This window comes from Synchiropus splendidus, chromosome 2, assembly GCF_027744825.2.
Source record: "Synchiropus splendidus isolate RoL2022-P1 chromosome 2, RoL_Sspl_1.0, whole genome shotgun sequence".
NCBI lineage: Eukaryota > Metazoa > Chordata > Actinopteri > Syngnathiformes > Callionymidae > Synchiropus > Synchiropus splendidus.
This window is the reverse complement of record NC_071335.1, coordinates 25,106,265-25,122,450: the sequence shown is the minus strand read 5'-3', so window position 1 is coordinate 25,122,450 and position 16,186 is coordinate 25,106,265. Positions and strand designations below refer to the sequence as shown.

At 44.1% G+C, this 16,186-nt stretch overlaps 1 protein-coding gene across 11 annotated transcripts in view; it reads right to left on the bottom strand.

Annotated features, from left to right (window-relative positions):
* The window catches only part of fat1a (FAT atypical cadherin 1a), a 63,449-nt gene extending 57,465 nt beyond the window's left edge, over positions 1 to 5,984 (bottom strand). For all 11 annotated transcript variants that reach the window (XR_008414003.1, XR_008414002.1, XR_008414004.1 and 8 more), the window contains exons 1-2: positions 5,819 to 5,984; positions 1,382 to 4,674 (exon numbers count right to left, since the gene is read on the bottom strand). Coding sequence is in view for 8 of the 11 variants with exons in the window: in XM_053858114.1 (XP_053714089.1) it covers positions 1,382 to 4,646 (3,265 nt within the window). In the remaining 3 variants the exon portion in view is untranslated. The remainder of the gene's footprint in view (positions 1 to 1,381; positions 4,675 to 5,818) is intronic.
* Between the last annotated feature and the right edge of the window lie 10,202 nt (positions 5,985 to 16,186).

Here is a 16,186-nt window from a genome sequence, read left to right as displayed (position 1 = left end):
AACAAAACCACACCCTTCATCTAGTGAAATCCTAGGAGGGGCAACAGCACCTTGGCTGTATTTAGTTGTCTGCTGACCTCAGATGTAATCCATGATAACAGGACCAGCCCCACACAATCCTATCATTGCACCTCCTGATAATCACTTAATATGGGCCTTAAGGATTAAGTGGAAGATCAGACGAGACTCAATGGATCTTGACCCCACAAAGGATTATGAGTTAAACATTGATGCCGGTCGCTAGCCGTTTTTATCGAGCCCACTAATTCCTAGCTGCTGTCCTTGTGGAAGCAAACCGGGGGACACGTTGGGAAAACCGGTCACAAGCGCCGTTTTTGTACACACAAGCCGCTTCCTGTTGGAGTTCAATATAATCCTGTTAGCACCATCCACAATCAAAAGCACATCGCATGCTGCCCCGGAGGAAGGGCTGCTCATTAAAGCGCAACTTCACATGCAGTGACGTTTACCAAGTTCCTGTTGAGCATACATAATTCACAACTTGATAAACCAACATAAATCACAGCGTATTAGTGAGAAATAAATATCATGTCTGTTTTGCTCTCATACAGCTTATTGCTAAATTAGATGTTAGACAAAAGCGAAACATTCAGCCTCCCAGGACTTTTGTTTTAAAGGAGAGCAGCATTCCGATTCACGACAGCCAAGTCAGGTGATTACAAGGTTTGGGGTCGGAACTCTTGGAATTCCAGACTGCTTATTTTGGGCTAATTTGAGTCAGCTGCTAAAATCATTCAGGGCAGCTGTGAAAGTCTAATTTACGCTCAAAAATATCTGCCATCCGTAGAATCTTTCTGAAGACTATTACAAACTAGTATTCATAACTACAAGGTAGCACGAAAAATGGTGCTATATTGTTTATATAGAAAAGTACAGTGTCCAATGACAAACATCAGCATCATGAAAGCTAAAATGCATTGAGCTTTTCCTAAATGTTTGACTGTGAAGAACAGCACATGAAAGACACTGCGACAGACAACAATAATGTGGACAGACAGAAGAGTATCATTTAAGACCCAATTAAAAAAAAGGCCACACAAGTCAAAGTGCAAGAAAAAGTAGCACTAGTAACACTGACTCACCAGCGTCACAATGAAATGAAAGGGAGGCTAGTCACGGAAATTAAAGGGGCCAAAGTAGGTTAAGGGGGTCAGAAGAGGCTACCTTTTGGACAGCAGGGGATAAGCTCATTGAAATATTACTTCCAAAGATTTTTGAAACCTTTTACCACAATAACAAGTCTATAGAAAATAGTCAAAATGTTCAGGTGTTAACTGTCTTACCCGCTGTTCAGTCCCAGCAACCCCAAAACACAAATACTCAGAACCAAGCTTGACAGAAGAAAACTTTGGTAACTCACCTGTTTCCTCATCGATAGAAAAGATTCCCAGTCCAGAGCCATCTCGGATCGAGTACCGAATCTCCCCGTCTCGTCCATTGTCTTCATCCTCCGCTGTTATTGTCATGACGGAAGTTCCGATAAGCACATCCTCTTTTATAAATCCTCTTTCCACAAACGATCTGAAGAAGGGTCTGTAAAGGTTTTCATTCACGTCCACCACTTCCACCTCAATGAAACAGGTGGAGGACAAGGACATGGGTTTTCCTTTGTCCTTGGCTTTCGCCGTGAGATTGTACACCTGCTTGGTCTCGTAATCAAGGTTCTGAACGATCCGCACGGCACCGCTCAGTTTGTCCACTTCAAAGTGACCGTCTCCGTTATCTGTGAGACTGTATCGCACCTGGCTCGAGGCGCCGACGTCGGGGTCATGCGCCTCCAGCCACATAATTACAGTACCGATGGGAAGATCCTCTCTCACCTTGACGCGGTAATTTGGGGGCACAAATTTAGGCGGGTTGTCATTAACATCTTCTAAGGTGATCTTAAGTGGAACGGTGGACACCAACTGCGGTTCATCAACCGCCTGATCACGTGCTGCGATCTTTAAGATGTAATAAGGATGAAGCTCACGGTCCAGTGGCTTCGTCACTGTCACCACACCGGTCTCCTCATTGATGGCAAAGTGGTCAGTGCCGCCCAGAACTGAATACCTCACAACCCCGTTCTCTCCCCGATCTTTGTCAGTCGCGTCCACCTGAACGATTTCCGTACCAATGGGAGTATTCTCGCTGATCTCAACAGAGTAAGAGTCCTGTAAAAAGTGAGGACTGTTGTCATTTGCGTCTAATATCTTAACATCCAAGAGCCGTGACAAGGACTTTTGTGGAATTCCGAGATCGTAGACAGTCACATTAAGCGTGTAGTGATCTGTTATTTCTCTGTCGAGAGGAGAATAGACCAGGAGCCACCCAGTTTCCATGTCTACGACAAAGCGGCTTTCTGTGTCTCCTCCTGAAATAACATACACAAGTTTCCCATTGAAGCCACTGTCAGCATCTGTGGCGCTCAGATGAGCAACCCGGGCCCCGACAGGAAGGTCCTCCTTAACTTGAATTACACTGGGAAAAGACTCGGAAAACTGCGGCGAGTACCTGTTGACAGAGTGAACGTCCATGAAGTTATCATCGGCCTCAGTCTGCGTGTGGACTTTGCCGCCCTGAAGCAGCTTCTCAGCCAACATAGTAGCCACGCCGGTCTCCACACATTTCAACTGAACAGGCTTACGCGCCGTGATGACGGTGATGTTCATGATCATTGGCCGAGTCTCATGCTCTCCATCAGACGCAATGATTTGTAAACTATGGAAAGAAACTTTAGCTGCCTCTCCCTCGCTCAAAGTCTGCTTCAGTGACAGCATTCCAGAGTTCGGGTTCATTTCAAACAGATCAAGGTCATTGCCGGCCTTAATGTAGTACCTCACCAGCTGCAGTTCATCAGCGTCTATGGCAGACACAGTGGTGATCTGCTCTCCTACTCCATGATCTCGTGGCACAGTGACTTCACAGTCAACGTTCTCAAACAACGGCTTATTGTCGTTCAGATTGTTTAGCGTTATGGTCACCGATGCTTCGACCTCTCTCCGAAAAGGGGTCCCCCAGTCTGAGGCCCTGACTTTGAGACTGTAAATCCTCGGCATGAGTTCGTAATCAAGAACCTCGGCGGTACTAATGATTCCAGAGAAGTAGTCAATGACAAAGGGTTGCGGGTTCAGGTTGGTGATGGTGTACGTGACATAGCCATTTTCGCCTCTGTCCAAATCAGTGGCTTGCACAGTAACCACACTGGTCCCTACGGGTGAGTTTTCGTCCACACTGGCTTTGTACGACGTTTGCTGGAACTCGGGCGCATTGTTATTGACGTCAGTGACGTGAATGATCACTTTTGTTGATGATTTCTTGTCACTGGTAATCACCTCCAGGTCAAATTGGGGGGTGGAATGTGCATTGATTGGTCCAGCAGTGGTAATTAACCCAGTATCTGGGTTGATGTTAAATCTGTTCTTTTCAGATTTGTGCCGGAAAACATACTTGAGATGCGGATGTTTAGGCAAGGCCGTGACTTTTATGACAGGCGTGTGAAGAGGGGCAAATTCGCTGAGATTGGCTCTGTAAACTGCCTTTTCAAAGACAGCAGGACCCGCTTTGAAATGCGCAGAGCTGACGTGTACCAGTTTAGCCGATGAAAACTGAGGGGGGCTTCCTTTGTCTTTGGCTTGGAGAGTAAGGTTGTAGCCAAACGGCTGGCTGTCCCAGTCTACATCTTTGACCGCTTTGATTTTGTACTCTTTGCTCCCGGGGCTGGTTCTTACAGCCTTGAACTGCTGAAGGGGGTCACCCGCAACAATAGACAGTGATGCTATCTCACCGTTTGGTCCCTGGTCATTGTCCTCGACTGTCACTATAGCATAAGTGGGGTCATGATCATAATCTGAGTGAGCCAAGGCTACCGCCGTGATGACCGGTGCGTTTTCATTGGCCGGCTCGACCCTGACTGTCAGCTTTGCCATGCTACTGAAGCCACTGCTGCCATAGAGTTTCATCCCTCTATCCACCGCCAGAATTTCCAACTCGTACAGCTTTGTCTCGGAGTAATCCAGCTTGCTGGTCAGCGCCACCACGCCGCTCGTTGGGTGCACTGAAAACATGTCGGTCCACTCTCTAAAACTATAGTAGTATTCCCCGTTTGTACCGATATCTGCGTCTGTCGCAGTCACTTTAGCCACGCTGGTGCGTATGGCAGTGTTCTCTGGGAGAGAAATGCTGTAAGACGTCGGTGAGAAAAGTGGCCTCAGATCATTGGTGTCAAGAACCTGCACTTTGATTCTAGTGCGACACTCCAAATTGGTTCCTCTTTCCGTCGCTTTCACTGTCAGCACGTAGTGGTCTTTAACCTCGCGGTTCAGAATGGCAGTGCTGCCTCCTTTGGTCCTTATTCGCAGGAAACTGAAATCCCCCAGCAAGTAGTCCTCCGCTTTAAATAGGTTCTCGTTATCCCCAGAGATGATTTTGTACCGTACTTCCCAGGCCGGGTCGCTGATGTAAATCCCCATCTTGGTGTGACTCTCAAGGTAAGTCTTAGCGGCGGAGTTCTCGTATATCGTGGCGTTGTAGATGGAGTGGGTGAACTGCAGGGCAGCCGCAGCCCTCGCCGTCCTCTGATTCCCTGCGCTGCCACAGACGAGCTGCAGGAGCAGCACCAGCAGCAACACCAAGCGCTTCCCCATTATCGTACCGTGATGCTGGCAGAACCACCTGAAAGAGACACAAGCTTTGAAACCTCTTCATCACCAACATGACTGGAGGAAAAACTCTACAGTCAGATTCCGCGTACACGCCTGCACTTCATAGAGTCTCATTCATGTAGACAAGAATACTTTGGCAACATGTTTAAATGGAAATTCTTTGTGTGTCTCAATCGGCCACAGTGTGTCTACAGTGGTCCGTTGCTTTGTCATCTGTCTATTTTCCCAGGCAGCAGCTAAAGATTACATGTGGAAAAAAGGAAAAGGCAGAGGAATAAGTTACAAGACCTGAAGCCAGACTTCCTCTTACTCTGCTGAGAACAGCTGGTTTCTCTATTCTGACTTGACTTGTTGTGTTTTAAAACCAAAACTAGTGCGTTAAACGGTATGCATTTTGCATTTCAAGTACAACAACAATCCCAAACCACAGCTCAATCGCCGTCTGACAGTCCAAAATCACTGGTTTCCAATTACAATCTCGTTCTTTTACAACCTCTCTGTGTGAGTGTGTGTGCGTCCATACAAACGCAAATAAAGGCAAGACGTCTGCGCACTATTTATAACCAAAAAAAAAACCCATTTGGGTCGGTCAAAATGAAGATTGCGCTGGTTAATTATTGTAGTTTATATTAGTTTAATGAGTAACTGAGGAGCTGCACCTAAAAATCTGAAACTATTGCCTGCAGGTACAAAAGAGCCATCTGCTACTGGGCGACTGAAAGAAAAGATTCTTCGGACTAAACGGGAACTAAACCGCGGACTGTCTCTCGGACTGTGGTTTGAAAAGAGAGACTGACGTTGAAAGACAATCTGTACGTCATAAACAGCGACACTTTAAGTGTAAATCTCGGAAAGAAAGTTGAAGAAAAGACTGAAGTGTTTCATTCCAAAGTCCCATCCCCCAACTCAGCCATTCACCTCATGAAACGACGGTAACGGAGCTGAGCGCAACAACAAAATACCATTCAAATAGACTCTTAAACTGCCACACAGGTCTCATATATTCGACCTCAGTCCTCTTTAGAGTCGAGTTCTCTCAATTTCGCACGAGATAATAGCGTGTATTTCCTCAGCGATAACTTTTCTTCCAGCGATGCCAAGCGCGTATCGTGCCGCCAACGAGCAACACCGTGAGGGTGAACCTCAAATCGTACCTCTACTGTGAAGAATCTCGAAGTTTGGGGGGTTTTGCATGAAGTTGAAGTCGTCCAAATCTCGGCATGGTAATACGTGGAGCTCTCTCCGCACTCCGCTACTCCATCTGCCACCAGCAGCAGCAGCCCGCTCCGTCTCTCTCCTTCTCTCCTCTCTCTCTCTGGCTCTCACCCACTCACGCGCTCCAGCGTATCTCTCCGCGCTGCGCACGTCCGGATCTACTTACCGACTGAGTCGTGGGATTAGAAACTTTCCGCTCCAAAACCCCAAAGACCGGGATCAAATCTGTCGAGGCCACTTGGTGTGTTTATCGCCAATATTCCAGAGATAACGAGATAAAACCCCTACTAGCTCAATATTAGTTGACACTGTCAACTTTACTTTCCATTCATTCTCATTTGTTTATCCTTTAACAGCTTTGAGCAACAAAAACACGTCACTTGTGGAAGGAGTTTTCATATTTAATATACTGTAACCCTCTCCACATAGCTGCTAAAACTGCCCCATTTTCACTAAACTGACTGTATCTTGTCCTGCTTTACAAACAAGTCAAGCAGATCAGTACAAAGTATCACCTCAAAAGGCACTGAGAGAGTGCATACCTCCACTTATTTTCACTCAGCGCCATTAGAGCAGATAATGAATAGGATGCCCTCTTGGCTTGGTGTGTTAGGAAGTTATAGTGTTTTTAAATGCATTTTTTTTCAACATTTTTTACTTCCTGTTGTGAACCCGTTTTTATTCTCAAAAATATGTGCTCATTTTTAACATGTGCCAAAATGTTACAATATGTATGACCAAGGGGTATGGAGCAGTCATAGTTATTACAGTGATAATTCATGGTAAAAGTTGCTAGAATGGCTAAACTGATTGTATCTTGTCCTGCTTTACAAATAAGTAAAGCATATCAGTACTAAAGCATGCCTTAAAAGGCACTGAGAGAGTGCAGACCTCCACTGATTTTCACTCATCGCCATTCAACTAGGTAATGAATAGGATGCCCTCTTGGCTTGGTGTGTTAGGAAGTTACAGTGTGTTGTTTTATGATTAATCTCCATTGTTTTTAAATCCAGTTTCCCAACACAAATATGATCATAACATTTTTGACTTCCTGTTGTGAACACATTTTTATTCTCCAAAATGTGTGCTTATTTTTAACTTGTGCCAAAATGTTACAACAAGTCAGACAAAGGGGTATGGAGCAGTCATAGTTATTGCAGTGATAATTCATGGTAAAAGTTGCAAGAATGGCTTCGGAAATAGCCTGTGGCTGCACCCTTTTAAAATGTTCCGGTTTGATCAAGGATTGTCTCCAGTCGAGTGTCAAAACGGAAATGTATTTTGTAAATTAAATCCAAGCTCAAATGTGATAAAGATGTTTATGTATTTCATATTTACTCAGGGGGAGGATGCTATTTCGCGTCTTCATTTTATGCTATTCCATGACTGCGCTGCGTGTTGCCTGCATTGTGTTTTCTCTTTGATTCATTGTCGTATGCTTCTGCAGAACAGTATGTTGCAGAGTCTCCAGGCTGAAACTTGGCAGGGTGATGTGGAGGTGCAGCCTCCTCTCCTCTCCTCTCCTCTCCTCTCACTCTCCTCCCCGCTGCCTTGCCTCTTCAGATCAAAGCTGATCCGTCTCTTTGCATACACAGGATGAGTCTGGTGTGCGATTGATGGCGCTGTCTGCCTGCTCTCATCCGGACTCAGCGCCTGCTGCTGCGACACGTGTGTGGGTTTTGCTTGCGTGTGCACTCTTCCATGTGGGAAATTTGGTTCACTTGGTCACCTTTTAAACGAGTCAAAGACTCACCAGTCAAACTTCACTTCACAAAATGTCGTGAGGAGATGCTGCGTGCGTCCAAAGGGGACCCATCCAGAACCTCCTCTGGTCTCTCCGCTCCAGATGACCAACAATCCTCCTATCGACAGCAAAGTGCCTGACAGACATGAAAACAGATGAGAAGGCAAAGTTCGACCGGTCGATCAGTGGTCGACATTGAGAGTCCACACAGGCAGCGAGTGGCCCAAGTGAGGGAGCTACTTGGTCAGCCTGGTACCAACAGCCTTTAATTTGAAGTGCTGTGCTCTGATGACACCTGGCAGTATTTGTTCGATGTGAATCAATACAACAGTCAATTTTGAGTTTTACTCATTTAGACGTCATGGTGTTGTTTGTGTTTTTGTTGGATATAAATTTCCAAATTAGTTTCCTTGAGTCATTTATTATTTTTTTTATTTCTATTTTTTCTACTCACATGGGTTTTATTTATTTTTCCCCATTTAAGATGTTTCTGGAGTGCAAATTTATTTCTTATCTTCTTTATTTCTCATTAGTTTATTTATTTATTTTACATGTCTTCGTGGTCTGATTTGAATTTGTGTTGGAACTAACTGTTAAATTAATTTTCCTACATTTAAGGTATGTTCTTCATCTATTTATTTATTTTTATTAATATTTACTGTATGTTTTTTCTTTTTTCTCAAGTGAATTGTTTATTATTTTATTATAATATATAATATATTTTATTCTATATTATTATAATAATTATTTGTATTGTTATTAGTAGTATTGGTGTTGTAAAATTCCTAATATTATCTGTTTTTCAGTTCATTTTTTTGTATTATTCTAAGTATTTTCAAATATATTTTACAGTTTTCCATGTTTATTTCTCCCTTTTCGATGTCTCTGGCTGGCAAGTTCCTTTCTCACATCTTTATTTTATTTTTATTACAAGTTGTTATTCTAATAGAAGACTATGACTGAAAGCCTCCCAGAGTCAGTCCCATGTAAAAATCAGACCAGAACAAACAGTGACTGCAGCAACATGAATTGGAAGAAGCGGAATGCCAGAGTACAAGTATATGTCAGCGCTACCATTCATGACTAAAGGTCACGTTGGGCGACAGTCAGAACAGTAACTGCTCCAAAAGTCATTTACAGGATTCCATCAGTCTGAGTTTGTTTCGCTGACCATTAATTTCTCCCAAAATATGGGTCACCAAGACGGATCATTGAGGCCTGCTCTTCGTTTCCAGCAGCCACCAACCATTAAGCTCTCAGTCCCTCGGGTCCACACTGTGACCCCATGACAAAGTGTCTCAGAACCCATTAAGAATGCCATCATTTCCACTAGCGCCCCCCTCCTGCAGAGAGCGTCGCCCATGGTAATTCCGCCTCAAATCTACTCTTTATTTTTCCCTCCACGGCCGCATTACACAGCATCATGTACTTTCTCAAAGGAGATGAGATCATTCAAGTGGCCATCAAGGAAGTACATGTCTAAATTCAGTGATTTCAACATGAGTCTAACAGTTACATCTCACAGCATGAGGTGATTTGGTCGCCAAGAAATGTTGGGTGTGGTTGGTGGTCCGGCGTGAGACTCTCTGCCCGATGTCCTTTTAGCACCGGCTCATAAAAGTCACATTTGCCCACAGGCTGAGTAAGCGAAGGAGACCTTGCATATATGTGCGAGAAAAAAACGGGGGATTTGTGGATGTGTGTCAGAGAGCAACAGAGCTATGTTTCATCAAGGGCTCGCCAGACAAAGTTCCCGATCTGCTTTTCCTCTCTCTCCTCCCTTCAGCCGTCCTCTGATCTCCATGTAAAGATTGAATTGAATTCAGATCAGGTGATCTAAAGAGGCGGTTTCTTCCTTTAATCTCGGCTAGTGTTTGCACTCCAGGCTGCTCTGGGTCACATCCCACTGCCAAACTCCATGTGTGTACAGTGTTTGCATTGGAGGGGGTAAAAGAACTTCCTTCCATTACTTACTGGACGTATAAGTAGAACAATGAAGTCAGAGATTTCAACGCAGATATGGTAATATATGACGATTATAGGCACCGAAAAATGTTTTTCACTGAAGCTACCAGGACGTTGAAGTGGCCCAAGGACAGCGGCTTTGAGCAGGAAGTAAATAGTTTTCTCTGTAAATGTGAGTAGCATAATAGAATGTGAAACTGATGCCTCTTCCTGCAGTATCACTGACTCAGCTGAAGGTTTTAATAGGGTTCATTCTTACATTTGTCAGTGGAAACATCACCGTATTTTTCATGAAGTCATGCTTTAAAACCAGTGCATTTATGATGGTCGCTGCAAATGTCTGTTTCATCCATGGACATTGTTTTAGTCATAGTAACTAGCACCAATAAAGTGCATTATGTAGTCGTAACACAATAACAAAGTAATGGTGAGCGATGTCATCACAGTTGCTTCTCTTGTTTCTCCATTCTCCAAGTGTGGACGTTTTTCATTCAGTTAGACAACCGTAGTGAGCGGTGTCATGATGTATGGGACAGCAGCTCTGACACGGTGGGAAAGGTCGGAGTTGAAGATGCTCAGGTTTTCATTGGAGGGGGGTGATGAGGAAGGAGAGAAAGTTAGGAGACAAAGTTCGGCAGGGCAGAGTCAGAGGGTTTGGATGATGGACAAAGACTGTTTGAGATGGATCAAACATCCAAGACAACCATAGAGGTGGGACAAAACCAAATGTATTTTTGAGCTTAACTCATGCATTGTTTTCTAATGTAACCAGGTAGATTCCATAAATGACCATGTTAACCTCTGAAGAATTTAGAATTGTAAACAATGATTTCCCACAACAGGAGCCTGTACAATGAACATGAGGTTTCGGCGGCGTATCCGGTCTATTGTCAGTCAAGGGTCTGTCCATCATTTGGTTTGCTGCTGCTGATACTGCTGACAGTGTCTACCAATGGCGTCCAGCCTTGTTATCGCAGGATTTGCCGAGGGCATTCTTGTTTTCTTGCACTGGATCCTGAGTTTCCTCAATTCATCTCAACATTGTTCGATGTTATTCATGGCTCCAAAGACGGGTCTGTCCCAAAAACCTCCACCAGCTTTTGCCTCTTTTGACTGCAATGATCTCTTTTCCGCTACAATTGTCAAAGTCATTTTTACAGCGAGTGGTTTGGCCTCTTGCAATTTTCGTGACAGTGACTTGATGACTGCTTTTTCACCATTACCGTGCCTAAGCACCGCTCTTCCAACCGTGAAAGGCAAGGACAATTAACGGTCATTTCACCTTCCACATTTTAGGGCCGAAACCAACCTCACTAGATTTTGATGGTTGAATTTAAGGGCAAATCCGCACTCTCCTTTGCCCCCTTGAGTCATGGCACATACTGTCAGTGAATGTGAAAATCAGGGGAGGTGTTGAGATGCATAAAACGTACTCTACCAAACCTGCTTAAAGGTGTCATGTCTGCCCTTGGAATGCCCGAAGTAAGGCATGACAGTCCGTAAGCCCCAGGTGGCATCTCAACATATTGGCTGATCACCTTACCACAGTACATAATCTTAGACACAACTGTCCAGACATGGATTCCATTTTACTTTTACTTAGATATTCAGCCAGTCAACTTACAGAAGCAAGTTAAAAAAAAGCCATTGGAGCTAAAGGCTAAGTGCCTTGCCTCTCCTTTCTCCGTGACTAATGTGTTAAGCTTTGATTTCCCCTGCAACCTGAAACTGGATCCAGATCAGAGAAGAGATAGAGATGATTTGTGGTGTGCTCGCAGCATAAGAGCACCCAGGTATCTGTTTTCCTCTCCAATCTACGTAGCATCTGAACCCTCTCTGCACAGCTTAACTGTGAGGGAGATTAAAATAATTCAATATCAGCCAAAGCATCCTCAGATAGACGCCAGCCCTTCAGAGTTTCAGGCAAAAACAAGGGGCAAAATGACAAGAGAGATTTAGGTGGGAGTTTAGCCGCTGCAAGAGCGCGGGAAAGGTGAGCGTTATTGTATAGAATCGCTATTTTTCTCATAGCTGAAAATGGCGCGTTCAGTAAATTGGAAAGAAGAAGAGCAGCAGAGCAAATTCCTCTCCATTATTACCTGCTTTGAACAAGTGGTCTATTGTAACCAGTGTGACCGAGCCTCTTGGTTCAGCTTCTGACGGGACAATTTTTATCCATACAATGCAAGACATAATCCATGTCTACATTCTTCCTGATTTCTAGGTACAGCTGCTTTCACCTTTTGTGAGTCATCTCAGGTGTTGTTGAGCAGTGTTATACGAGGCAAGTGGGGGGATGGTGATGGGGGGGCCGACAATAAACTCAGTTGTGATTCATTGTCTGGGATTATTTCTCCCCTTCTAATGGTTAACGTCCATCAGTTCTTTTGTAAGTGACCCCCAGCAGCCCTCACTCACCCTATAAAGTTGATGAAGTGTGAAGGCATTCGGAGATTTCATCTAGTCTCTATTAGAGAAGAACATGCCTGAAATTGGAAAAGCATCTCAGTCCGCCTGCTGGAACCCATCCGCTGCTTTTAACTGCATTTTGGTTGGATTTATTTGGCCGATACATGTGATCAAGTGGTGGGCTCTTCCAGTGCGGACGCCTCTCGTGAGTCCTGGCTTCTTAACCCCATGATTCCAAATCAACTTCCTGTGCAGTCACCAAGACTGAGTGAGATGATTCCATCCAGGTTCAGTGAGGTCGTCCATGATTGGGAAGCACTTCCTCCTGAGTCATGTGGGTTTGTTTATCCACTTAAACACAAGCAGGGAAGGAATTCTAGTCCACAGAGAGCCATGCTGGGGCATATTCTGCACTCTCTTCTGCAACCATACTACAACATTAAACATTAAACTGTGAGATATATATATCTCACAGTTTAATGGTATAATAATATTTGCCACAATAAGCCACATTTTTCTATTTGAATGAATTTGGTATATTACTGAATCAAATGATGGCTCCATACATACATTTAAACAACAAAATATTGTTTATTTTTCATCAGTTTGACAATAGCACAATAAATCAGGATGGTGTCTATATTCAAGTTTTTATATCACCTTATTTAAACTAAAGCTCTTTTAATGTCTTGAAACATTTGTATAAGAATTTCAATTTTATAAGAATTTCAAGTCCATTCAGAGTAGTGGAAACTCTGGAACATTGTGTAGTGAAAAACCTCCCTGAACAAAAGCAAACAGATGCTTTTGTTTGCTTTTGTACAGGGATTCCTCCATGTTTGTTGTTGTTGTTCTCATCCTAGCTGCCACGTGTCTTGTGCATCAGTGGGATCAGTGGAGCAGGAACTTACAAAGGTTCCCTGTTGAAATTGAAATTTTTGTCAGAATCAGAATCAGAAAAACTTTATTAATCCCAAGGAAAATTGTGTTTGTAACATGCTCTGTACACAACATATCACAATAAATTAAAAAGAAATAATATAGTAAAGTGCAAAAAAAAGTGATACAAAAAATCTTAGAAAAAACAATGTGCAACAAATGCAGTTCAAGAACAGAAAATGTGCCAAAAAAACCTTCATTGTATTTTTTTCAGGGACAAATTGTGTGTTTTTATTGCCACAGGAAGAAAGGACGTCCTGTGGCGCTGGGTCTTTGACTTGGGCAGTCTCAGTCTATTGGTCCATGTGCTTTTGTATTGGACCAGGAGCTGATGGAGGGGGTGGGTGATCTTGTCCAGGGTGCTCCTTAGTTTCAGGAGCATCCTTCTCTCCAAGGAGGAGAGAAGGAGGTGAGCACACACTTGCAGCAAGGTTGGTGGAAGGTTCGCTTAACTCCCTGTCTATTCCCCTTATGAGGCATTGCATCCAGAGCCTTTATTGACAGATGAATTTATTGCTGTCTGAGGCAGCTACATTCCCAGAAGCTCTGCACAGGAGTGAAACACTCTTCAGCTATTTAGATATCTGTTGCATAAAGAGAGCATTCCGGCGAGCAACAGTCAGGATTTCTTTGGAAATGAAACATGTGGGCTCCACTTTGGGGGTTGCTGATGCAATTAAGATGGGCTGATCTTTGGCCTTTGCGCACGCAAGAATGCATTTCTCATTCAATAGTTTCCTTGCTGCTTGAAAGGACAAGCGGCATTTTAAGTAAGAGCCGTAAGAAATCACTGGAAATGATGTAGTGCACATGCCAGGCCTGCGTGTGGCGCTGGAATATTCTTGTCATAAAAATAGAAAAAACACTGCAGTCAGTGCACAAACTCCAGAAGAAAGACAACGCAAACATGGAGAGGAAACTACAGAGGAGACCAATTTTGCTGAGCGTGCACTATTTCATAGTCCACCATTGCTGTTGTGGTGCGACGACTTTCTGGGGACCAGACAGATGTTAGGGAAGCAGTTTTATGACATCATTGTTTCCAAAATATAATGGTAAATCTATCCACCATGTGAACGTAGATAGAGATTTTTCTAAAAACTGACTCCATATGGCTGGGTCCTATGATTTAGTGTGAAAAATGAATATCGATTCTGTCAACAGTTCTGTCACACGTGCTAATGCCTGCATTAAACAAAACCACTGCATCCTCCACAAAGTAGTTATGCAATGTAGTATTTCTAGACGTTGTTTTGGGGAGGCGATGGTGAAGACGTGTGTTCCAGCTGTTTATCCTGGGAGGCAGCTCATATGGGAGGACACCGGGGCATAAACAGCAAATTGAACACAACGCTGACTTTTATGTTTGATTTACTGTATCCCGCCAGCGTTTTTTCCCCCCTTTCTAAATCCTAATCCTGCAGAAATTGTGTCGGGATTATACACAAAAGGCACATTTTGGACATGGATTTGCATGGATGGATTAGCAAAGCCTTGTAATGGAGGCTGGTGTTAGCGGCGCCAGCCCTCGCCGTCGGTCTGTGGCACGTTACGGTGGTTGAGATGCCCCACTTTACACGTGCATACGGCTCGTCGTCCGCCCTGGCAGCGACGACACTTCTCCCCCTGCGTCGAAATGAGTCAAGTATATCTACAAAAAGCAGATGCCTCGGCCTGAACTCTGCGATCCTCTACTGTACATGTTGAGCCGCGCGAAACAACAGACAATGTTGTGCGCTCATTTACAGCTCAGGGCTTTAAGTCAGAGGATTGCTGGAGCTTTGAGGATGCTGATGCTTTTCAAAGTTGCTCAACCCACTATTTTCCTGAACACACACTGCTGCTCCAAATTGTAAATAGCAGAAACCATTAAGTACTTAACAGAGCATTTATTCAAACTCCAGTCACAGCCTTTGTGCCAAACACATGCTAATCACCAGCGGTTATTATATATTTGTTGCCTCATTTGCTTATCTAATAGACGCCATATCGCCTCTCAGATTTAAACAGCTTAGAAGACCCAGAGCCTTCAAGCACTCTCCTAATCCTTGCATCCTAAAGAAGTTAAATCACTCCTGGGATTTGTGAAAGGAACCCTTTTTCTCCGTCTCGCATGGTTTTTGGTGCATGATGTCGGCACATTTCGGCGGAAACTGGGTGCAGCGACGACTCAGCGAACAATTCTCCGGGCAATTGTCTGGCTCTAACGCGCTGCTCGCGCTTTGTCCTGCTACACGGCGGGTACGAATGATGTTTTAGTAATTGTAGGTGTCGTGTTACTCACATCAGATGAATCGCTGGCTCGCTGTTGCTTGCAATCTGAGACGGAGTTTACCAAACTCTGTCAGCACCAGAGCAACGCCCTCAGAAACTACAAGGTCTCATGTGTTTGACAAATGCAAGTAGAAATTGTCTATCTATTGATATGACCAATTTTATTTGGGTGTGAGGCTGGTTAGGGTGTGATGCTGAGGCACGAGGAAACTCCGTTTTGAAGGGTCACATTGAATTCAATTAAATAAAAAATGTATTTTGTAATCTAGCTTTAGTAATAGTTATTGTTCCCTTGGGGTTCGTAAAATACCCTCTGGGTACATGAGGTTTCATGAAACAGTCTCCTGATTTACAGAGGTCACTAGATGGCGCTCTTGGTTCAGAGGTCAGACAGTGGCCCCTGTTTCATCAAACCCTCAGCAGTAAAAGAAAAAGAAACTTGAATCGCATGAATCGCAAAATACTTTTCAGGCAAAAGCCACTGGATAAATCATAGAGTGTTATTGTTATGAAGTTGAATTCCCATGTTGCCACTAGGGGGCTGGATTGGCGTGAGTCTGTAGCTAGTGATGACTGTCTCAGACCTCTGAAGGTGGTGCTCTCACCGAACTTACTTTGAAATACAGTGGTACCTCGGTTTTCGAACGTCTCGGAATTCGAACAAAAATTTTTAGATTTTTTTGCTTCGGATTTTGAATGAAAATCCAGAACGCGAACGCCCCTGAAATAAGCCGGAAAAAACATAACGTGCACGGACCGATCAGCTGACCCACGACGCGCTTTGTTATTGTGTATAACGCAGCCTCTGAATGCAGACGTGTGGGTTAGGGTTTAGGGTTATGGGGTTCGCTGCTCGAACGGCCGTCTGGAACGGATTGTGGTCGAGAACCGAGGTACCACTCTAGTTGTTTGTAGCTAGGCCATCTAGTGGGCTTTGAAATTAAGGACGCTGTTTCATGAAACCCCACCAGCCCTC